General features: G+C 34.5%; 1 protein-coding gene across 5 annotated transcripts in view; it reads right to left on the minus strand.

The window, feature by feature from the left end:
- FBXW7 (F-box and WD repeat domain containing 7) overlaps positions 1–25998 on the minus strand; it is a 216192-nt gene that overhangs the window by 26334 nt on the left and 163860 nt on the right. For 4 of the 5 annotated variants that reach the window (XM_065903946.1, XM_065903947.1, XM_065903945.1 and 1 more), the window contains 2 exons: positions 3654–3736; positions 671–812 (listed from right to left, as the gene is read on the minus strand). In XM_065903946.1, the coding sequence (XP_065760018.1) occupies positions 671–812; positions 3654–3736 (225 nt within the window). Of the gene's footprint in view, positions 1–670; positions 813–3653; positions 3737–6141; positions 6418–25998 lie in introns of those variants that run through there. The other variant, XM_065903949.1, reaches the window with a different exon arrangement.

Genomic DNA, 25998 nt, shown 5'->3' on the forward strand with positions numbered 1-25998 from the left:
CTCTTGGAGGCTATGAGGCTAACGGTGATGGATAAGTTACTACCAGTGACTAATACTCCTAAATGCTTAACTTCCAAACCATGCAGTTTAGAAAACAAGTACATTCACTAACACCAGAAATCCAAACATAAAAGAGAAAAAGAAATACCTTATTATCTAAAAAGCAATGAACAGTGCAAATGGACACTTTACACAAAATAAGCATTGGACCCTCTTGATTAACACACTTAAAATTTAAAGTTGAGTTCCCTTGTATTTAATAGCAATTTAAAATTGAGATATAGTTCACAAACGTAAAATTCACCAGTTAAATGTACACTTCAATAGCTCCCAACACATCCAGCCTGTTGTGTAACCATCACCACTATCCAATTCCAGATCACTTCCGTCACCCCTGAAAGAAGCGCAGTACCTACTGGCAGTCTATCCTCCAAACATCCCCTAGCGATCACTAACTAATCTGCCCTCTGTCTCCCATGGATTTGTCTGTTCTAGATATTTCATATAATCACAGATTATGTGGCCTTTTGTGTCTTGACTTCTTTCACTTAGCATATGGTTTTGAAGGGTTATCCATGGTGTAGCATGTTCCTTTTCATGACTGAATAATCCCTTATATTGCCACAGCAACTAAGTGAAGCATTTCAAGTACTGTGTTTAGACATGTCACCTGAAACATTTTCAGCCATTCCTGAAGGCCTGTAGGTGGTTGCACAGATGTAATTCGGCGTCGTTGTTGCCCTTGACCATTGGCTGCTCTCAGGTCTCCAAAAGTTGTTGGTGTTGCTGAACATGGTACAAGCCCAGTGGTGCTACAAAAATACAAGGGTGGAAGCAAAGAGATATTTATTAAGAATTATGGGCTCTAATGAGATGATATGGTATATTTCAAACATCAAATTATTATTTGTATTTGCTTAATACCAGAAAGCAAGGATACACAAAACTTGTTCTTCTATTCTTAGGTAAGTTTCCTCCCTCCTACGTAACCAGCTGTTTTTATCCCAGCACAGCTAATTGCAACCAAATGGTAGAATCTCTATGGCAAAACTGCAAGTTGTTCATAACACACTAATAATGTTAAAATACTTTCTTAGAAGATTCAGGTTCCAATTGTCTTATGACTGGTCTTTAGGAACATTATTAAACAAAAACTTAAATTTCTTTCATAAAAAGGGGTGGAAGACTTATTAATGCTTTAAAATATCATAAGTAGTAGTACATTCAAAAGCTTTAGACATTTCATTGGTCACATTATTCCTTAAGTTTGCCCCTACTGCCTTCTAAATTATTTATATTTGTCTATTCTTCTCTAATTTTCTATTGTTATTATTAAGCTTAGTCTATATAGTATTTGATAAGAGTGAGCCTTGATTAGAAATGTATTTACTCAAATAGGTAGGTAGTGAGAACATATTATAAGCAAAATTAAGTGAAATGAGATCATCAAAATACTTTTATCCAATAATTTAAATTCTGAGACAGTAAACACACACACACACACACCACAAACCTGAAATTCAATTGATTCTGCCAACTAATAAAATAAGTAAATACTAAACATCTCTATTTTAGAGACGTGTGGAAAAAAGGAGCAGGAAGATTCAGTTAACAAAATTACATTTGCAAAGTATCTTCAGTTTATTGAGCTAAGACAGTACAGTGTTTAAAATTCAAAGAACATATAAACTGTAACCTAATAGTTAACTATTAAGGTCTGAAAAATTACTAACGAAGTAACCCCAATTCTTTTCTACCTAGTATATCTCATTATTTTGCTTATAAATGCATCTCAGTCACCAGAAAAATACAGAAAAATCTTCATATCTACCACTTTTAAATCTTTTAACATTATTCATCTAAGATGGTCTCTAACATAAAACAATTAAATCTATTTTTTCTTCTATCAAATTTTAAAGGTAAGCTCTATTTTCTCCTCTGAAATGAAACAGAATGTGATTGTAACTTAAATTTTCTAATAAAAATAATGAAAAATCATAGTCTCATTTTATTATTAGAAAATCTTTCAACAAAATTAAAGAACATCAAATATACACTGACCAAGTCTCTAAAAAGACATGGCAATCAATATGCTGCCTGGTTTTCTTTAGAAAGACTGTGTTAAAGGTTAAAAATAAAACTTTCTCCTTTGCAGGTACTTTCTCAATAGAAAAAAGTGAGCGACGGAAGAAAAACTTTACTAAAATGTGTTCTACGGTAAAAATTCAGCATCCATTTATAAATGGCCTTAAAAACAACTGAACCATTTAATACTTCTGCCCTGGTATTAGTCTTATTAACAGAAGACCAAAATTATATGGCTGACTGAAATCCATACACTAAAAAAATAGCTTACTTTAAACATTAAACTCAGCATTCTCATCCAAGAAACAGTTTACCAAGAACAGTAGAAAAAAGCAAAAATGAAGTGGAGAGTTTCACCTATCACTCCACACCCTCTGGTGAAAGTGCCAAAACACAGTGAAATTGTCAGAAGGCAAAGCAGAAGTAAGAGGGGGGACAGTTAACATGGGAAAATCACAACAAAAAGTATTTTCTGAATAGGCAAGAAATTGCCGTATTGTTCTCTTCTGTATCATTTTTGCATTTTTGGTATCTAAGCTGTTCTAATTATCATGATTTCTAAATTTCAACCAAAGGCATCTGAAAGGAATATTTTCCAGAACTGAATGAAATAAAAGTATAAACTGTTCCCTGGAAGAAAAGAGATGCAAGCTGTAACAATGTTTTATCACAAGTCTGAGTAATGTTAATTTTATTGCGTTTTAAAGAATAACTCTAAATCAAAATTTTGAGGGGAAAAAAAGAAATGTCACAATCACAAAGCTCCTATGGTTTCTATATCTAATTTTCAATCAATTATTTGAAGTGACAAATATGCCAACAAGACTCATAAAAAGCCCTTAAGATGCTTTTGTCATTTAAAATTTAAAACACCACATTCCAAATGACATCCAAAGCCATTTTTAATTGGCTGGGTAATAGATATTGTGGTTAAGTTAGCCTAATTAGTGTGGGAGAAGGAAAAGTTTTATACTGATGCAAAATCCAAAAATGATGGAATAGTGCAGGAAACAAGACTACAATTGTATTTAGTTGTTATGGAAACTATTCTACTGGTGTAGAAATTTATGTGTTAAAAACATAAGGCTTACAAAGCAAATAAAAGGCGATTTCTAACACAGTAACCTCATGAAATAAGATTTAGTTAGTAATTGTGAGGTCTATTTCACTGCTACTAAATGTATCTTCCGTTACCCATATATAACTATCTACCCTTGAACAGCTGTTGCTATAGAAACAAGATACATTTGCTCATATCCATATATCAGGACTTACTTTTTAGAATTCCTTCAAAATTATAATTTAAAACTTGTTGATAAGAGAACTTCTGGGTGTGTCTTACTTCAATGTATTAGCAACAAAATGTATACCCACAGTGGTAGTCATTCTTCTCCTTATTTAAAATGCATGTTTCCCAGTTTTCAGTGATGGCAAAATGTGCTAAATAGTCAACAGTATTAGTGACATTGTAACTCTATGAGAATAAAGTGAATGAAAGCTCTTCAGAATCATCAACTCTTTAAAGAAACATGAGAATAGGGAGAGAATCAAATCACACTTAATGTTACCTTGTATACTCTGAGACTTTGCAGGGTTTCTTTCCCAAAGAAAGAGAGCGGACCTCAGAGCCATGGTCCAGCTTTCTTTTCATCTATAAGGTAAAACAAATGAGATACGTTTAAAAAAAAATCACCTGTCCAATTACTAAATGGTAATGTTAGCATCAGTAATACTGAAAAAAAAAAACCCTTAAATTTTCATATGTCTGCAATATTAATTAGGCATAGCTAATTCATATAGAAAATAAATGTTTCATAGTTTCTTCTATTATTTCTACTTTGTTTTACTCTTTACAAGACTGGAGAAGTGAATTTCTCCCCCTAATATTTGTGCAGAAGAATAAGGTATGGTGGTTTAAAAATTGATACCCATCGTACATATTCCTTGAGAGTAATATACCTTTCACATTTTCTGGTTTAAGGACCAATACATGGGAATATCTCAACTTAACCCACACAGAAAAGAACCATATTCAACATGCTGTTCTTAGTGATTTTCATTTTCCTTTAAAAGACATATTTAATTTCAAAATTAGAATGGAAGTAACAGTCAGTGATTTAAAACACATTATTACAAAAGGGTAAAGAGAATAATGTAAATAGAATGCTCTTGAAAAGTAATTATGATAAGGCATGAAGAATGACTGTGGGCACTGAGGGCAGTACAAACAGTAAACCCATAATAAGAGGGAAATCTAGAGATAATACAATAAAGGTAGGAAAAAACCATCCGTTGATATTCACACAGAATATACAGCTCTACTGACTATACATTATAGATACTCAGGACAAAATATACTAACTTGAAAACCAACAAGAAAAACAAAGATTTTAAAAGAATGAGTTATGCATCTTGGTAAGGTATATCCAACATTTGTAGTTTTAAAGTATTTCATTACACTACATAGATATGGAATACTGCAAACAAATTCAGAATTACATTTTGTCATCAATATCAAAATATCTACTTTTTATATTTTACTGTTGGTTAGTGGAGGTCATCTTACTATAGATATGTTATAAAACTATATAAAATAACATCTGATAAGATTCAACAACTTATATTTTAGTAATCCTTCTAAGATCTGTGCTTGCTAATTAATTACTATACTACTGAAAATAACGGGAGGGGGGATCCCCAGAGTGATAGAAAGTTATCCTCAATTTTACAGTAGGGTGAAACCCTAGCTTTGCAGTAGCCTTATTTTCTTACCTACTGCTTCACATGGGAGCACCATAACAGAGCATGCTACACTGTAAATACTAAAAAGAACCAAGAAAACTCTGAAAATCTTTTTGAATCATATTCTAGATAATAAAAACTGTGTTTTTATCATCATGAAGAAAGTCTTCTAGAACACAGGAATTATTTTACAATGTTAGAGGCAAGACATGAGGGTATGACAAGCTCATCCACAATTTATACCTTAGTTCACGAAAATACCGACTGAAAGAAATGGAACTGGTCTTATTTCAACCCTTCAAGAAGTTTCTGTACTTATAACACTGTTCTAAAGTGACTCCTCTCAAAACCCATTATTTCCTTTCTCCAAATAATTTTAATAAAAAGCAAAAATAAATGCTTCAATACATAGGGTAGCCACGTGTTTACATGTATATAAATTATAGACATACACACACACACAAATTTATTTATCAGGAAGGTCAGTACAGATTACCTTAAAAATCTATTTTTTATAACTTCTATGGATACTCATTTTCAAAATTATGTTGATAAATTTTGATATTCATCGTAACTGTTAGGAATACTGGCTTTCAGAAGTTCCGGGATATCTTGTAAATACAATGGTGCAAATACCATTTGCCACTAAAGGCAAACTTTATTTCCATCTTAAAAATCCTTCAGTGAATAAAAATGCCCAAAATTCATTTGAAGGGAACCACTGAGAAAGGATTTTCAAATTTAGAATATTTGATAAAAGAAAGCACTTTCTGTATGACTATATAAGTCTTTATTATATTGTTTACTAAAAATACTGACTTAAGAACCAAAAATTAATTCTGCAATTTTGAAGGGGTGCAGAAAGTCAATAAAATCTCTTTAAACATAAATCCCTAATATTCTAGTGATTCTACACTTTAAGAGCGGCAACTAAAGGAAAAAAAAAACCACCCTAAATACAAGGCATAGAAAAATTAAAGGCAAAAAGGTTCACTGAAAGCTAACTAAGGGTAGAGTATTTCCAGGTCAGCATTTAACAGAGCCACGTTTCTAAAGTACGAATGTATTTTTAGAGGAAAAATTCTCCGATTAAAATACTCATTTTTATTTTAAATGTAAAGCTTTTTTCAGCTCATGTTGTCTTTCCATTATTTGCTTACATTCACGATATAAAACAGAATACCAGACATCCAGCCACCCACCCACCAAAATTAGAGGATACTGCAGCCATCTCTGATGATACAGATTTTCCTTCTCAGGCAGGCACACACACACACACAGTCACACAACACAGGAAGAAAACAGCTTACTTACTTTGTAAAAAATCATTTTTAGTGTGCCGTAGAAACCCATATTTTCTGGATTTTTCCCCTTCAGTGACTCTGTGCCCCCGTGTGTCCGGCTGCTTGGCAGTCTCTGACAATATAAACCTTTTTCAGGCAGGTATGTCACAGATTCTAATGTGGACATGCTCAGGCACGTCAGAAAAGGAAGATCAGGGAGCAGAACCGGCAACAAAACTCCACAGTAGAGGCAAATGCAGCTCTGTATCAAACCGCTTCTCGGGACACACATACATACATGCAGCTTGACTGAGGAGAACTCGAGGGAATAATGAGAGAGAACCGAGAAGATTATTGGAGGAGACTCTGCCCTGTCAAAGCCTGGACTGGAGAGATTCCTCCCTCAGCAGCAGAGGGATCAGATTACATCTTCCCTTGAACACAGAATGGTGCAGTCCAGGATTCAGCAATGCAGACTGCACATCAATTATATGGTGATCCGCTCCAGGGAACCCGCAAGCACACAGCGCGCTGAGCAGAGGGAGGGGTGGGCAGTCAAGGAGACCGCCCCCACGCCACAGCCCCCCCTCCCCTTTCAAACTTTCGGGAGGTTATTTTTACATTTTGTAAAACCTGCATTTTTGAAGAGTTTTAAATGGCAAGCATCATTTCCACAAATAAGTCCTTTCAGAAACATTTTGAAAATGGAATATGTTTTCATCTGGTCCTCCCCAAAGAAGCGAAGCAGTCTATGTTCAGTAACTGCTACCCTATTGCAGTCCTGGCATAGGCTGATCAGATTTTTCAAGGCGCGTGGACAGTCCAAGATAGGCAGTTGCAAAGGGAAGAATGAGAGATTCTTTGAGGGTGATTTACAGAAAGGTAAACCAGTTAGGAACATACCAGCATTTGCAGAAATTACGTAATAAGTTATATTTCAACCTGCATATTTCTTATATTAACATTTAATATAAATATTCCCTATGCTTTTCCATCCCATTCATTTAAAACACAGTCTTCAAAAAAAATTACCATACACTGTCAGTCCTTAGTAATCCTGAGAATATCTTTCTATGATGAACAAACTAAGTATATAAAGTCTGGCTGAAAGGTTCTATTTCTCCAAAGAGAACAAAAACTGTGCTCAATGGAGAGTCTTTTAATTACGTGTCCATTTAATTTTGAGTAAACAGGAGGCACTGGACTTCCACTTACAAACTTATCTTTACAATGTATACTGCTTGTCATTAAAAATGTATTTTATATAATAATAAAAGGCATCAAAGTTTGCCTGAAGGCAACATTTTTCTTAGAATGACAACTACACAAGTCTAGATATTTCATCTTGCAACTTGCTACAAAACTAGCTTCGGAGGCAATTATGAGATTCTTTGGACTAGAAAGGCCCATTATTAAGGGTCTAGTTAATTAACTCCTACCCTCCCCATTAACGTTCTTTATTACAAGTAAACTGTGTCCCTATAGTTATTTAAGCACTTAGAAAGCTTCTTCAGGAAAAAGGAAATAACATCTTGACTTACTACATTTTAATACTTTTTGCTATGGTAATAAGTGACTTTTGTTAGAAAAATGATTCTAAATGATGCATAAAGTAGTATCATTTTTAAAATAAATGTTTACCTTTTTAATTAAGATATTAAGTCAGAAAAAAAGGAAATTAAGTCAGTATAATGTCTTTTTCTTTAAAACATAAATAAGATAACCTAAAATTTTATGAAAATGTATATCTTGGGTCTTCTCTTGGAAGTTATACTCTACATTTTTTTTTTTTAATCTCCTTACTGGCTCTTAAACTAATTCTTAGCCTCAGAAACAATATGTACATGTACTCAACAAAAGTTGGTCTTCTAAATAAACAATTAACTTACTTCAAAGGAAACTTCCTTTTAAAAAGAAATGTTACTCTTGTCAAAAAAAATTCCAACTATTAAGAATGGACTCATAAACTTCTTTTTTGAGCTTCAGAGCACTCAGGATTTGAAAAAGAAAAAGAACCTCTCCCCATTCTGGGCTATCTGAAGAAACTAACTGTAAAAGCAACACCTGAAATTTCCTCTGAAAGCTTGTCAGAGGACAAAGAGACTACCTGTCAGTCACATAACAGTATATACCTTGACTACAATTAAAATCATGTCCTATCTCTAGTTGAACTAACCTTTTCAAATAAAGTCTACTCAACTGAGGACACAGACCAACTTTAACAAACCAGGAACACTGTCTCAAAATCTTGGACAGTTAAAGAAAACATCTTAACTTTGTATATTCAATGGAATGTTCTTCTGGTTTTATGACTCCTATGTATGGCTATGAAGTTACATGAAAACCTGATTCCCACAAATGTATGTTTATATGTAGGTATGCATATTCACTTTTTAAATTTCTGAATAGGCAAAATATTTATATAGCTCAAAAATCAAAACGAAATACAAAAATAAACACTGAAAAGACTTTCCAACACTCACAACCATCTATCATGGTTCCCATTTGGAAATGATTTTTATTAGTTTGTTTATCCTTTATGTGAGAATTAAATATTTGTAAGTGCTCATGAAGACGTAACATTTCCAAATATTCAAACAATTCTCCTAATATCTTGTTTACAATGCTAATTTGAACTACAAAGAAAGAATTTGTCAAGCAAAAGCTAGTCAACCAAGTCTTCAACTAGATTCCAAATTAATAGAAAAAAAATGAATGATTTTCAATATTCTTTGAAGTACTAGTAATAGGGCTTCCCAGGTGGCTCAGTGGGTAAAGAATCTGTCTGCAATGGAGACTCAGAAGATGCAGATTCGACCCCTGGGTCAGGAAGATCCCAGAGGAGGGCATGGCAACCCACTCCAGTATTCTTGCCTGGAGAATCCCATGGACAGAGGAGCCTGGTGGGCTACAGTCCAAAGGGTCACAAAGACTCAGACACGACTGAGGTGGCTAAGCACACATTCACTGAAGTACTAGTAATGAAAACTGTGATTTATTACATTATTTTCATCAAAATCTACTTATGAACAAAGCAAATGAAATCATTTTCAAATTCCTATTTCTGAGAATTTTGGCTAAAATACAAAAGTTTAAAACTTTATCCAGAGATTTTTTTAGCAATACAAACTAGTTTACTAGTTGTATTAACTAATAAGTGAAATTAACTAGCAAGTGATTGAAAAAGCCAGAAAATACTTGTGTTTGTCACCACATTTTTAGAATATCTCAAAGTAGTCAACAATTATTTTTCACTACAATAAACTAAATCTTCATATAATATCAGCTAAGCAATAAATTCCCCATTCTATTAAATATTATTTCTTGTGCTGACTGACAAGTTATAAACCTTACTGAAAATCTATTAGCAAGGGGAATGACTGACAATGAAGCCCTGGATTATAGCCTATCTGCTGATTCAGACCCAGTGCTCATCCCAACACAGATCCACGGAACTAGGTGTACGAGGAGTGCATGAGAGCAGTAGAAAAACTAAAAAACAGCATAAAGATATGAAAATGTACTGCCCCAGAGTATAAGCCTCTGGTGAAACAGTGGTAGAAGAATGATTAACCTCTGAGCTACTGCAAGAGAAATGGCTCTTTCTAAGCAATTGGTGGCGATGACTAAGTTTTCAAAAGGGCAAGTTGCAGTTATCGGCAGAAACAAAAGCTGACCTACAGGTAAATAGTGCGAAAAACACAGACAGCAACGGTCCTCACAGTATCATGTATCTTCAGAGAAAAACGTATCTATATACAGAGTGTCAAGAGAGGAAAGAGTAGCTAATAGATTACTTTTCCTCACCTTGACTCTCAGAGTTCATTATTTTCATTTAAAATACTTTCTTCCATTACACTTTTATCATACCTCATTGTAATTATTTTTATACTTCTCTCTCCCCTACCATTTGAAGGTTCACAGTTTTCTAAGACATAGTACAAAGATGATACAAAACAAATAAATAATAATTTTGAATAAATGGCCATTTAAGCAAGTCATTAGAATAAAAATTTTCTAAAGCATATATATATATACCTAATACTAAATTATACTTAGTGCTAAAAAGTTCAACTGTTATAACTAGTTGATGATACTATAAATACTATTGGTACTTCGCATTACTTTGCCAACTTTTAAAATTTCATTTTCATTTTATAATAGTAGGATAATATATTTATATAGATATATCAGTGATTTTCTTTATTAGTACTATAACAACATTCTTTACTCTGATGTTACGTTAGGGATACCACATACCACAGTTAGCTGTCTTGCCCAAGCACAGAATTTAGATTAGAGAGGGTTTGGGATTTCAACATCAAAGAAAGGTATGCCAAGCACGATGAGGTTGAAATCAACTTTGGAAATCTCACTAACCTACTATCGTTAGGTTCCTGGGGTACAAGTTCCTATTAAAAAGTTCACAATTGATATTGGCAAGTTAATAATCCTGTTCTATCACAGGTATATTAACTATTAAAATAGGATGTACGCTTAGTACATACATTTTCCCCAATACAAGCAGGTGGCAGTACTGATCAATAAGCTATTTTCACATTTATTCATTCATTAAGCATTTACACCTACTGTGTGTCAGGCACAGGATAGCACATAATTTAAAAACCTTATTTTCCCCTCCATTGAATTTATGGTCAATTTAAGATAGAGAATAGGGTTAGTTCCAAAAATTTTTTGAGAACATGTAAATATGCAAAATGAAACAAGGTGAGCCAGATTTAGTTTGAAATTACCATCCAAGGAAGCATATATTAAAATACTACTACATTAAAAAATATCCCAAACACTATATACTGTAATATATAACAACTTGGTTTAAAATAACACTTGTTGGGAAGTGAGGGGATGTTTATATATAAAAGCTTAATCTCAGTAAATCAAAATGTAAATCAAAGTATCATAGCTCAAATTGGTTTAAAATTTTTTTAACATAATTACAATTGTACAAGTGATAGTTAATTTTTTTTTTCCTGAAGTTTAAAATATTTATAACTTTCTTTATAAAAATTCAGCCCTTGAGGATCTGACAAATAAATTACAATAGAGATTCAAGATAAAGGTTTCTTTTTATCCCTTAGTTTGGGCCAAATTACTGATCTGACAAATATATATACAAAATGTATGTATCTACCAATATATGAATATACACACATACAGAATTTCACAAAATAATGCAAGTTAAGAGTTCTATTTATAACAGCCACAGAAGAAAACAATGAAAATGGCAGCTTTGCCTGTTTGCTCTTTTAAATTTTATATTGTTACAGAGCTGGCAGAGACAGTATGCGTACTAAAACATTACTTACAATACTTCTTTGTAGACAAGCAACATCTGTAATAACCTGACAAACTTGTAAGTCACTCTGAAGTTTATCCTGAATTATCTAGAAAGCAATTAGTCTTTAAATCTCATGTTCTAAACCCAAAATAAACTACCAGTAAGCATCTTGAATTCATATCAAAATTTCCTCCCAAATTTTCATTATAAATTTTTTTGTAGCAATGCTTTCAGTCAAGTAAGAAAAATATCATGGGAAACTATTTTTAAAAGGTTCCAGGAAAATGGAACAGCAAATATGACCCAGGAAAGAATTTAATTAACATGGATAAAGAATGAAATCAATTTTCCTTCCATGTGCTGCTTAGAACTATATTCACTTTACTTTCTTTATCTAATTTAATATTTACTGCTGCTATCTGTAAGGTTCAAATATATTTACATGGCTTGAGAAAAGTTTCCTATAGATATGGTATATCAATCTTGCATTTTAATATTAAAAATAACTTTTCATTTTAAGAACTGCTTAAAATTCTGAAACTAATTTCTTTTATTAATTACTAGTCCTTGCTGAAAAGTTTTGAGAAAAGAGATAAAGACTAAGAAGTAAAAAAGTTATATCCATTGAATCAACGAAAACCCATTAATAGCAGGAAGCCAGACAGTGCAGAACTAGAAGGGTGTCTGGAAATCATCTAATTCTCCTTCATTTGTGGAATGAACCTAAGTTTAGCAATCAGACTAATCTCAGTTTAAAGAACAGCTATGTCAGTATTAGAGTGTAACCTAGGTAGGGGTTATTTGACCACCATGAATTCTAGTTTCCTTTTATTTGTACAAATGTAGTTGTAATACCATTTGCCTTACCAACCTATGTGTCATTGTGTGGACACAGAGGTGCCTGGCACAAACATGCTATAAAATAAGAACTATTATTTACAGGTGAGAAAGGTAAGGTAGAGAATTAGGCGTCGTGTTCAGGGTTATACCACTATTGTAGAGCCACAGACTCCAGTCCCAAGTTCATTACTTTTGACTGATTTCCATTATATGTGTGATAGCTCAAGTTGAACTAAAAAAATTAGACATTACTAAAGAAGGAAAAAAGTACTATATTCTGCAAATAGCAATTAAATATGCAAACCACAACTAAATCTTGATTTATTCAGTTCATGGAATGATCATCTAGGTTTATATAACTATGCTTCTGCTACACATGGCAAATTGGGGGCAAAAAGATGGTAACTGGGGAAAAAGTAACAGAAACAAATATTTAGGTTAAATGGAATCAATCAATTAAGAAATAATCAAGATCTGCAAGGTGCTATTGAAGTCAAATAAAAACATTACAATAATCCTCCACCGTTAAGATATTTAATATCCAACTGTCAAGACAAGAAGCTAATAAAGAAGAGTATCTGACTAAATATCAAGTGCCAAACTAGGTAGTGTAAGAAGTCAGAAAATGGAGAAATCATTTAAATAGTCATTTAAGTAGATATGGAATTGCTTCTAAGTTTAAAAGACTGAGTCTGATAGATGTTGAAGAGATAGAAGGGAATTATCATCTGTGGACCTATGATACATATGGAAATGTCACCATCATTAACTTGAAGTACTGTCAATATCTGTAACACTTCTAGCAGCCACTAGTCTTTATAAGGCCTATTTAGTATTATTATCTGGAGAAGGCAATGGCACCCCACTCCAGTACTCTTGCCTGGAAAATCCCATGGACGGAGGAGTCTGGTAGGCTGCAGACGATGGGGTCGCTACAAGTCCGACACAACTGAGCTACTTAAACACTTTCACTTTTCACTTTCATGCACTGGAGAAGGAAATGGCAACCCACTCCCGTGTTCTTGCCTAGAGAATCCCAGGAACAGGGGAGCCTGGTGGGCTGCCGTCTATGGGGTCGCACAGTCGGACACGACTGAAGCGACTTAGCAGCAGCAGCAGCAGCAGTAATATTATCTCCTAATTCAAACACTTAATACTACAGTTAAAATAGTCTTTAACTTACTAGTAATGGTTTCTTCAAAAGTACTTCCTGCCATGATACATACTTCCATTTTAGGGCTAATATATGGCTTTCTGTACAAGGAGAACTTTACTGTGTGGATGTGAAAACTTTAGACTTTTTATTTTAGTTACAAACACTGACTAAGAAGGGGTCCTTCTGTTTCCAAAGGTACGTACCTAAAGGTACTGTTTCCAAAGGTACTTACTTAAAAGCAGGTTATACCCCTGAATGGGAGGAGGGGTGGATAGTAAAGAAAAAAGAGAGTTCTTGAACATTCAAATGTCATATTCATCAAAAAAACTTTATGAAAAGACAATAAAAAACATAACTCAGGGCCAAAGTGGACACCTGACTCACTGATTCTCACCCACATGTAGCTTCTACTATTGAAAAGTGCAGCTCGCTTGGAAAACGAGATACTTCGTCTTGTTCGACTCCCAGTCCCTTCTTCCCATGCCCTGCCCCTCCAGCCTCTAAACTCACAGCCATCTTCTAAAGAATAGATTTCAGTACAGAGCATTCTGAAGTCACAGAAACTGTTCATCATGTAAGAAAGAACTAAGAGAAGGGTTATGATAAAGCAGGGGATGGGAGAGTCAAACACATGGTAAAAAGTATGATCCTTTTGAAAATGTATACATACATACGTGTGTGTGTGTGTGTGTGTGTGTGTCTATGCACTCATGCATGTGTATGGATGGTAAAAGTCTACATAAATATATAAAAATGAGCACAGTGGTTACCTAAGTGGCTTAATAAGAGATTTTCTTTCTTTTTCTATTTTCCTGTTAGTAAACAGGCATTTCTTACTATGTGCTAATAACTGTTCTAGGCACTGGGTATAAGACAGCAAACAATGCAGATGAGATTCCTGGCTTCATATGCTTGACATTCTAGAGTTGGGGAAAAACACAGTTGTTGTTCAGTCGTTCAGTTGTGTTCAACTCTTTGTGAATCCATGGAATGCAGCAAGCCAGGCTTCCCTGTCCTTTACTATCTGCCGCAGTTTGCTCAAACTCATGTCCCTTGAATTGGTGATACATACTAATAAATGAGCTAATAAATGAACAAGATAATTTCATGTAATTCTAAGCTCTACAAGAAGGCTGAATGCCGAAGAATTGATGCTTTGGAATTGTGGTGCTGGGGAAGACTCTTGAGAGTCCCTTGGACTGCAAGGAGATCAAACCAGTCCATCCTAAAGGAAATCAACCCTGAACATTCATTGGAAGGACTGATGCTGAAGCTAAAGCTCTACTACTCTGGCCACCTAATGCAAAGAGCTGACTCACTGAAAAAGACCCTGATGCTGAGAAAGATTGAGGGCAGAAGAGTGTGACAGAGGATGAGATGGTTGGATGGCATCACTGACTCAATGGACATGAGTTTGAGCAAATTCAGGGAGATAGTGAAGGACAGGGAAGCAAGGCGTGCTGCAGTCCATGGGATCACAGAGAGTCACACACAACTTAGCAACTAAACAACAGATGTGCAATTGAACTGCAAAAGGAGAACATTCTCAACAGTGGTTCTATGTTATTTTTTATATTTTCAAAAATGTGTATAAAATTGAAGACCACTCATAAAGTAATTCTCACATGTTGAAATCAGATATACAGAGAAAATGAATAAAAATCTTTTCAATTCTTTCATGTACAATTACTTTTCTACTTCCCTTATCACCCATCATCTCATACTAATTCTCAAATGTAGCAACCATTCCAAAAGATTCCTAAGCTTGGAAAAGGAAAAGAATTGGAATAATTATAATTGTAATAATTATTCTGTACTATGCACCAAGTACTATTCTAAAGCCTTTATATCTAATAACTCAATTCTGTAAGAATGAAAGGGTATCTACCATATCATACCTCTATTTCCTTGCTCTTGCACTTGCTACGCCCTGATTCTATCTTTCCATTTGATAATTTACTCTTTTTGAGAAAGAGAGAGATACCGGCCTCAGATCTCTACAGATTGTTAATGTATCTGCCAGCCTTACTTTAGCAAATGTCTACCATGGTGAAAGACATGGTCACTCTTAGTTACTGGGGGTAAAATGATTTTACCCATGGTACACTCTTAAAGACTGCTTCCTCATGATCATAAAGAAATTCAGAACATGATCACAGCACCCCAAGGTTGGAAAAAGCCTGCAAATAAAGTTTACTACAGCCTCGGGTATATTCTTAGGTAAACTTTCACTAGCACTCACTGTAGTCATCCGGGATCTTTAACCGTAAACACATGTTATTCTGAACTCTGTGATCCTGGCTTACTCATTTTGATAATTATGTTCAATTATAAATATTTGGCTAGCAGATACATAAAAGCCAGATTCAAACTTATTGTACTTTTTAAAACAAAACATCTCTTCTCAAGTACCTTAAATACTTTACAGAAGAATTCAAAATGAGAAGGGAAAGCTTAAATCAATCTTTTAAAATTCTAGTTATAAATCAAGTTTAAGAACTTGAACTTATTTCCCTTATTTAAAAACATTTATTAAGTATCTATTTCATATCGGTGCTAGGCCAGGAAGAAACTTAAAGCACACTGCATTCTTCCTCTAGAAAGTGTACATCATACTGATCTTTAATCAGTTCTTTCCTTATTTTAGAGTAGCTGGCGTGCTCTTTAAGTATTCAAGTGTTTGATGTAGCTGTCAAGCGAGGAGGGAAGAACCTAGTAATCATGCCCCCACTACATTTAAAAAGGAGGATTCTAAATATTCATTTTAGAAACATCAATTTACATTTTAAAGCAATTACTGTATATATAATTTAACAAACTACATTCTTTGCTTTGAAACTATCAAGAATTATATGACTAGCAGAACACTTACATGATCCCTTACCATTTCAGCAGATTCCAAAAGGCTTGAAGAGTCAGTAAATAAAATCTGAGTGCAAAGAAATATTGCTGGAAATAGTCATGAGTAGGGTTTGACAGATTTTGCCTGTTGTGGAAACATTTTCAAAATAACTATTAATTTGAAAAGGTATCCTATCTACAGTAGTCTTTGATTAGCAGTGAACTATAGGATTGATGTTTAGAAGCACTTTGATATCTTGGCAACACTACTGTAATAGAAATATTTTACTTATAAGTTTATTTTCTTTATTAAAAAGTTTTTTAATATTTAGCACATAACTTAAAAATTATTTATCTATAAATACTCAAGGTCTCCAAATGTTTACAAATTAACTTTGAAAGTTTGTCACACTCGATACATGACTCTTTAAACATTTCTTTTTGTAGAATGGATATCATTGGTTTCCCACCAGTTACAAGAAAGTACGGTATGTATTGATGGCATGACGACTATGAAACAAATCCGCATACAACAATTATGAACTGCTCTATGCACACAATTTGTCTGTTGAAAACTGCTACATGGTGGTAGGAGAACATTTCAAATAAAACTCAATCTAAATTTTATTTTTATTGAGTCAATGCGTGTTCAAATGTCCACAACATGGAAAAAAAATTCTGTGAGGAATAACTTAAGTCTCCCAAAGGATATAAAGTCAAAGGTAGCAAAAAGATGCTGAACTTTAGAATATTCTTAAAATTGTAATATTTTTTAGCTCTTGGGATAAAGACACACACAGACACATACAACCCTCTTCATTTTAAACCTTTCCTTCAAAGTTATTCTATCAGGACACAAAATAGCAAATCAAGAACTTAAAATATTTTTCAAGAGATGTTAAATGAAGACATATTCATCATCATGATCACAATATAAAAAAGCAAAGATTAAAATTAGATGGCAGTTTCTAAGATATTTTTACTCAACTAGCTTTTATTAAATAATTATAATAAATAGATTTCATTGGGCCAAGATAAAATTTACTCCTCACCAATTAATTTATTTCAAAGACCTTAACTTTGTGAAGTTCACTCTATTTGTTTATACAAAAGTAACAAAGGAAAAGGAAATTGCTGTGAGGAAAATTTATGGTGATCTTCTAACCCCAAATTTCATTTAAATACTATCAGTGTCATCCAAATGAATCCTGAGTTGTTGAATGGTTCTCTAAACAATGAAATAAGAGAGAGAGAAAAGTGAATAGAGACTTAAACTTTTTATTTTTATAGATCTAGACTACCACATTCTAGAAATAGTTAGCCAAAGTTACTGAAAGCCAGACTCTAAGCAAAGAGTATACAAAACTGAGCAAGATACAGTACCTATCCTGGAGAACTTCCCAACTGAGAAGACAGAGAAGCCAATAAAAAAATGAGAAATCAATGATAAATAAAACTGCCCAATTTATATGACAACACATAGACCTAGAGAGAGAAAAAAATAAATGTTTTCACACATGGCAATTTTTTAAACCAAAAGAATAAAGAAAAAGTAACACTAGATTTTAATCTGACTTGAGTGTTCCTTCAGTGCTCGCTATCAAAAATATTCAACTCTGATAAGCAATGTTAAAAAAAAAAAAAAAAAAAAAAAAGACGTTCTCTTAAGAAAATGAAGTATACAGGGAAGAAAACTTACTATACTCCAGGCACTCTTCTAGGTACTTTACTTATATTAACTCAGTGAAACTGTGCAACAGCTCTATGAAGTAGGTATGATTATCACTTCATTTTACAGATACAGAATAGGAACAGTGAGTTTAAGTAACATTCTCAAGGTCACACACTATTAAATTGGTAACTGAGATTTAACCGCAGGCAGAGTTTGGTCTCCAGTTTATAGAAAATGAAATAGGGTTTTATACACACACACACACACACACACACACACACACACATACATATATAGCAAGAAGTAGTGTTAGTTAAGACATCTTTAGGATGCTTCCCAGTCTATCTCAGTGTGCAAACATGTGATGTGTGGATGAAATTTGTGTTAAGATTTGCAGTGGGCACAGCGAGAGAAACGACAAACTACACCACTAACTGTGACTCTGGATACGCTTTACGTGCGGGAGTTTACTAAGAGCAGCTAGCGGAAGAGTTAACCTTCCACCGCCGACACGTCCTTGGTGGGGAACTGCTCCCGTCAGCTCGGGCGCTGCACTGAGGCTCCACAGCCATCAACAGGCAGACAGGCAGAAAGTCTGATGGAAGGTGCTCACAAAACATGAGTTTTGCCTCCTTTTCCGAAATCCCTTAACAACTTCTAGCTCCTAACCCTTATTTCTTCATGTTTCATGCTTTATTTCCTCCAAATGTGAAATAATGAAAAAGAGCTGAGAACAGAATATGCAAACGTGTCTCCATTGGAAGGTCGTTTCAAAGAAACTACTGGGTTTTTCACCACTACCATAATGATGTGAACACTATAGCAAAACAGGCAAAAGTTATATATCATAATACTTACTGAAGAAACTGCTTCAAGTGGTCTTTACTATTTACTCTAACCCAAATACACTTAACAGGGAATTATGACCTTTTCATTTTTAATTTTTAGTTCAGCAGACAGCTTAAAAATGTTTATTAACCAAGTAATGTATATGTGTGTGTATATACACACATACGTACATATGCATATACACATACATGTGTATATGTGCGCACAAACATAGCACTTTTCCACCTGAGTACATCAGAACATACTCTTCAATATGTGATTATCACTCTGGCTGTTTCTTAATTTCATCACATGTGACCTTTTTCTAAGAGCCAACCCATCTCAAATAACTATCAGTTTGATCCATGTGTGGTTATCACTTTCTAGCAGCAAACATCATTGGGGACACATGCATATCTCTATGAGTCTATCCTACATTTTATTCTTTTGACTAGTTCTAATTATCTATATTACATATACTAGGATACATAATTATAATATCTATACTAGGATACGTAATTACAACAAATTTAGATTTATATGGTTATTTTAATCTCCCAGAGACACTCATTCATCCAACATTCACTTGGTTGCCTATTCTACATAAGCTAAATTAAGTACAGTCTCCGCTTTATGACTGCAGTTCACAGTGTAGTAGGGGAGAAAGACAATAAAACAAAACAGAGCAAAACTGAAACTGGTAAGTAGGGTTTTGACTTGGTTTGGGGTTCAGAGAAGGCTCCTCTTCTTTACAGGAACAACTAAGCTGTGTTGAGGTGGGGAGGGGCACGCATAGGGCTGCAGTGCTCAGAATAAAGATACTAGGGCAGGCGCAAGATGAAGCTAGAGAAGTAGAGAAGGACCAGACTGCAAGATCTCACACATGACTCTGGTCTCTATAATAAGAGTAATGAAAAGTACAGTTAGTCAAGGGAAGGACATGATTCAGATAAACCTGCAATACTGTTCTGAATGTAATGTTAAGACAGAATGGGGAAGTCAGTGAGGGTGGATGTGGAGACACCGAGGAGGAAGCTATTCCATCAGGCCGTGCAAGAGGAAACGCTGGCCTGGACTAGCCACTATCCGCCTCTCTAACGGATGGATAGAAGCGAACAGTTAAGAGACAGTCAGGACATAAACCTCACAGGGCTTGGTGACAGATTAGTCATGGGACGGAAAGGAGAGGGAGTTATTAACGATGTTGACAAGGTTTCTTACACAACTGGATGGAAGATGACACATGACGCTGAACAAGGTCAGTGTTCACTTTTGTTTTCGAGGGCAGGGAGGATCATAAGTTCCATTTTAGTCTTATTTGGTTTGAGGTGTCTGAGACATCCAGGTCTCAACTCATTATCACACTCCAACTGGCTCTGCTGCTGCTAAGTTGCTTCAGTCGTGTCAGGCTCTGTGCGACCCCATAGAGGGCAGCCCACCAGGCTCCCCCGTCCCTGGGATTCTCCAGGCAAGAACACTGGAGTGGGTTGCCATTTCCTTCTCCAGTGCATGCATGCATGCTAAGTCGCTTCAGTCGTGTCTGACTCTGTGCGACCCTATGGACAGCAGTCTACCAGGCTCCTCTGTCCACGGGATTCTCCAGGCTCTGGAGCTCAGTAAAAAGGTCCAGATAGAAGATACAATGTGGGAATGACCTGTGTACAGGTCATCTCTAATTTCCTTCACAGAGCCACCTCCTCCCCATTGTAAGGCTGTGAACACAGGGCTTGAACCCCACACCCTGTCAGTGTGGACACATTCATTGTCTCTCTTCCCCATTAGACTGTAAGTTCCATAAAAGCACTGACCACATCTATTTTGATTCCTATCGTACCTCAGCTTTTCACACACTTTCTGCACATATCAGAATATCAATAAATAATATTTATATGAAATAATTAAGACTATACGATATCTAATCTAAGACAGCAGAACTACAGAGATTAATAACTGAAAAAGATTAATTCTCAGCATAATTTGCAAAACTCATAATTCACAATAAGGCAAGATGATGTATAAAACATTTCATATATTTATTATTTATTTAGTATCGTATTGGGTTTCCCTGATGGCTCAGATGGTAAAGCATCTGCTTGCAACACGGAAGACCCGAGTTTGATCCCTGGGTTGGGAAGATCCCCTGGAGAAGGAAATGGCAACCCACTCCAGTACCCTTGCCTGGAAAATCCTATGGACGGATGAGCCTGATAGGCTACAGTCCATGGGGTTGCATAGAGTCGGACACGACTGAGCAACTTCACTAGTATTGTATCATACATATAATTACTTATAATATTTTATATGTTTCTCCTCTCAGGAAAAATAAAAATTTCTACATATTTATCAGTTACACAATTCAAGTATAAATTAAATTGGAAGAAAATAATACAGTTTGAGGAGATGAAAATGTAGTTATCTTTATTGCCTGTGTCTAAAAGGCAACCTGGTTTAGAACTCCCTGTACCTTTAAAAATGCACAATAGAATGTAAACTTTCACCAGTAAAAGCAGCATACAGTTTTAACAATATTTAATGTACACCACTTAACGACAGATTTCACCTATCAAGCGTTCTATTGATTCACAGGTATTAACCTAACAGATAGCATTTTTGTGTGTCTATTTTACTGACATGAAATCTATAGCATGAAAGTTTTTGAGAGCTACCAAAAGCATTATAACTAATATTAGCTTAAAAAAAAAAAAACCTTTGGCAATACATATCTTAATCTCTATGAACAGAACAACAGACTGAGTTCTGTTTTCATTAAAATTAAATCGAAAACTGCATATCTTACAAATAAGCCTAGCCTTATTTGGCTTTACTTGCTTTTTATCGCCATCTCCCATTGAGACAGGATGTATCAAGAAGCAGTATATTTAACGAAGGGGTCAAAACACTAAGATCCTACTGAAATATCCTTTAAAAACTACTGATATTTTTTTCAATTACTACTTTATTCATTTTGATTTGGTGAATATGAAAAATATACAAGTAATAATTTTAATAAAAGATACATTTGGGGCATTCCACCACTTAATTTTGAATGCAGATAGAATATATCTCATCTTAATCTTCAATGTGGTCAACACCACAAACATGGATTTCCAAATCCTCTTTTGTTTTCATCTTCTAATCAAATTCTCATATTTCAAAACTGAAGAATGTCATTACATCGCTCAGAGAATGTTTACATGTTCAAAGCACATATATCAAAACACTTTTGTATATAAACATACTCTGGGAACATTAAATATATTTGAAGACTACAAAATAAAGTGCAAGATGATGAAAAACACTAGTTTAACAGTTCTAGTGCATTTTAAGTTAGATTAAAAAGAAACAAAATACATTAAAATTTTAAAAAGGAAAACTCATAAAAAAATTTTGGAAGAGGTTGTGGTTGGCCATTTATTACTTTTTTGCATTAGAGTTAATTAATATTCTAAAAAGGTCTACAAAAAGCTGAACAACCTCTCAAGCTCTGAATTCATGGCACTGACCTTAGACTTTCTCAGAATGATTTTTAATGCATTCTGTTATTAGTAAAACCTGTTCAAACACATGCCCCATCTGCCAGCACCCCATCTGCAAGAGAGCTTCTTATTCTTGTAGACAGTGCAACTTCTGCTTGCTTCCTTCTTGTTTCTACATACCAGCTGTATGGTAATGAGCGTGAGCAGCTGAAAATCCTGCATGATAACAAAGCTAATATGAAAACGGCAGAACAACAACCTCCCCTCAATGAAGCAGTTGTCGCATGAACAGAGCAGATAAGCTATTAAACAGGGAGGTGGCGGTGATGAGAATTTTATTTGTGTGTATTTGGGGGAATGTGTATTTATGCCTGTGTATGCACATGTGTGTTAAACGTGGGGTTTCCACATAACTGAAAAATAAAAAGAAATAAGAGCAGCACAGGATACCGAAGATAGATCTAAAATTTCTAAGTACTTTTGTTAAGACTTGGAAACCCATTCTTTAACTTTTTAAATCTCAAATCTTATATAGTAATAATATACCAGATGTCATTTGGGAAAGTCAGTTTTCAAAGATTTTAACCAATTATGTTCCATTTCTTAATTAACATATTTTGGGGCCTTAAGGGAAAGAAATAGAGAGAGAATTTAAAAACCATTATGGAAACTATTTCCTAGACATTTTAGCTGCTAACATGTGAACCAACAAACTATGTTTTTAATTTTGATATAACAATTTAATTTTTAAAAAGCTTATGATATTTGAAGCCAACACATTTATTCTGAAGAGAGAAACTCTAAACAAAATTCTAAGATGGCACATGTTACCTTCTTAATTTAGGAAGGCATACTGGGGTTAAGTTTTACATATATGAGAGTCACACTGAATGAATCTGCGGAATGTAAGTAGATACAAAGCATGTTAATTTTGTATGTGCAGTATCTTTCCATTTAGAGATTAACAGTAACTCAGGAAACTGTTTAAGAAAAATGACCATTTACGATTGGTGTTATGCATTTTCTCTCACAATCTAAAGAAATGAAAAATGAAAAATATTCAAAATACTAACCATAGTGAAAGAAGTAAGTGCTATTACATGAAAATTAATTACAATTTTTACCAGCACATCTAAATAAGTCTTATGTGGACTTCATAACAGTTACTAAGTTCTTATCATGTAACTATACTTTCTATACATTATTTCATTTAACCCTTAAAACAATCCTATGAAGTAGGTACTATTATTATCTCCATCCTACAGAGGCTTAATAAAGGGTGAAGCTAGAAACTTCAGCCCAGTCTAAATGCTATCTCTATGCTCTTAAACAGTCTACCATTCTGATATTATCTCCACAAGGGCAAGGATTTGGGTCTGCTTCATTTATTATTGTACTCCAAATGCCTAAAGAAGTTCCTGGCTTATAAAAGTTGTTGAATAGACGGAATAAATAAATGGAATGGATAGAAGAGATAACTACTCAGTTGTTGTTTTTTGATTATTTAATGTAGATTTCCTTAAGTGAAAAACGCTACAATAAATTTTGTAACAACCCTTAATCATTTTGTTATTGAAAAATTATTTACATATTAAAGAATCTTAAAGTAAGTGTTTAGGAGTCTTAAATTTTGTTTACTTATCAGGTTGAAGAATTATGACTTAACTTTTAAAATTCTCACGATTAACCATTCATTTTGAAAGGCTGGTACAGAATGAATAAGAACAAAACTGCACTGATTTTTAGTATTTCTGTGAATCCATTTGTCCTCTATTTTATTGTCTAACCATAAAAATGCACTTTTCCTGTTAACTAGCTTAACATATTCTTTGACTTCAAATATAAATCAAGGCCATGAGCTTCTATAATATAAAAGCTTTTGTATTATATATGTGCGTGTGTGTGTGTATAAAAGAAACTGAATTGAAAGAATAGTCCCAACTTAATAAAACAGTACCAATTATCCTTTAAAAAAATAAGATATGAAGTTGTACTTCCTCAAAGAAAAAGCTAACAACACTTAAAAGATTTTTTAAAAACTCACAAATTCAGACAAGATTTATAAAAACAGTACTATACTGCCCCTACATGTTCAAACTAGTAGTAACAATGACATTTTAAAATCTGAACTGATAATGTAGAGATTTCTGTGGATTATTGAAAAGCTGTTTAAATTGCTCCCAAGTGAATGATATGAGATCATCCACACATAAAAATGTAATTAAATATAGGAATAACCCACAGGTTTCAATTTTCATTTTCAAGACTAGCAAGGAGAAGAAGCTTGAGAAAATTTCATCCAACATTATCATATACTTTTTTTCTCTCAAAACAGATTTCCCCAACATTACATGTAGTGTTAGTCGCTCAGTCGTGTCCAACTCTTTGTGACCCCATGACCTGCTGCCCACCAGGCTCCTCTGTCCATGGAGCGTTCCAGGCAAGAATACTGGAGTGGGCTGCCGTTTCCTTCTCCAGGGGATCTTTCTGATCCAGGGATTGAACCCAGGTCTCCTGCACTGTAAGTAGATTCTTTACTGTCTCAGCTACAGAGAAGCCACAACATTATACATGATCAATAAAAAACATAAATAAATAAACAAATGGCTAATCAGCTATGTGCATTTGAAGTCAATGTTTGTATATTAATGTCTGAGAAATACTGTTGAATTGTTTCCCCCAGATCTAAAAAAATTTCAATAAAGTTCATAAATGTATACATAAAGACTTACACACATAGACATTACCAAAATCGCAAGAGAAACTTTTCTTAATCTAATCTTAGATTTACTTTTAAAAAACCTACTATAATTATTTTACCTTTTACCCATTGTAGGAATAAAGCACTATGTAGGCAAATAAAGAGATGTGCTGCATTGATACGTCCTTGTAAAAGAAACTAAGAATGTCACTGGATTTACCACAAACGGTGGTCCTTTCTAGTATTATTCCTATAGAAAAACATACCACATTTTAAAAAAATCCTACACTATAGTATCATTCTTTACATCTACCATAATTATATCTACCATTATTTAACTGATTTATATGTGAGACACATTAATTTATGCAAGTTTCCACAAGTCAGGGATACGGTCAAGATCTCTAATTCTGACTTAGGTACAATCCAGGAAGAAATCACTATGGTGAGCCCGATATTAAAGACTGAAGTTTCTGGCAAGAACATGAAAAACAAAATAGTATGGCATCATATTTAATCTTTCAGAGCCTCAAGATAATATTCTATACTGGATACTACCCAGCAGTATTTGAAAACTTATAGATCATAATATTTTTCAATGAAGTTACCAACAATGCTATCAAGTGAGGCAGAGTGTGTGCATACGTATTAATATGTACGTGTATGGCTGCTGCTGCTAAGTTGATTCAGTCGTGTTCGACTCTGAGGCCGCATGGACTGCAGCCCACCAGGCTCCTCCATCCATGGGATTTTCCAGGCAAGAGTACTGGAGTGGGGTGCCACTGCCTTCTCCGGCATGTGAATGGAGGCGTCCTTATATACATATGCAGAAGCCATAAATATCGATAAATGACCGACAGACTTGGACATGAGAAGAACTGAGGGAAGCAGTCTGGTGGCTCACTCTACGCTGCAGCAGACCCAACATGACGTCCATGTGCGCCTGCGTGCTCAGTCCTGTCCGACCCTCTATGACCCCACGGACTGCAGCCCTCCAGGCTCCTCTGTCCATGGGATCTCCCAGGCAAAAATACTGGAGTGGGTTGCCATTTCCTCCTCCAGGGATCTTCCTGAT

The sequence above is a fragment of the Muntiacus reevesi genome, chromosome 13 (genome assembly GCF_963930625.1).
Source record: "Muntiacus reevesi chromosome 13, mMunRee1.1, whole genome shotgun sequence".
NCBI lineage: Eukaryota > Metazoa > Chordata > Mammalia > Artiodactyla > Cervidae > Muntiacus > Muntiacus reevesi.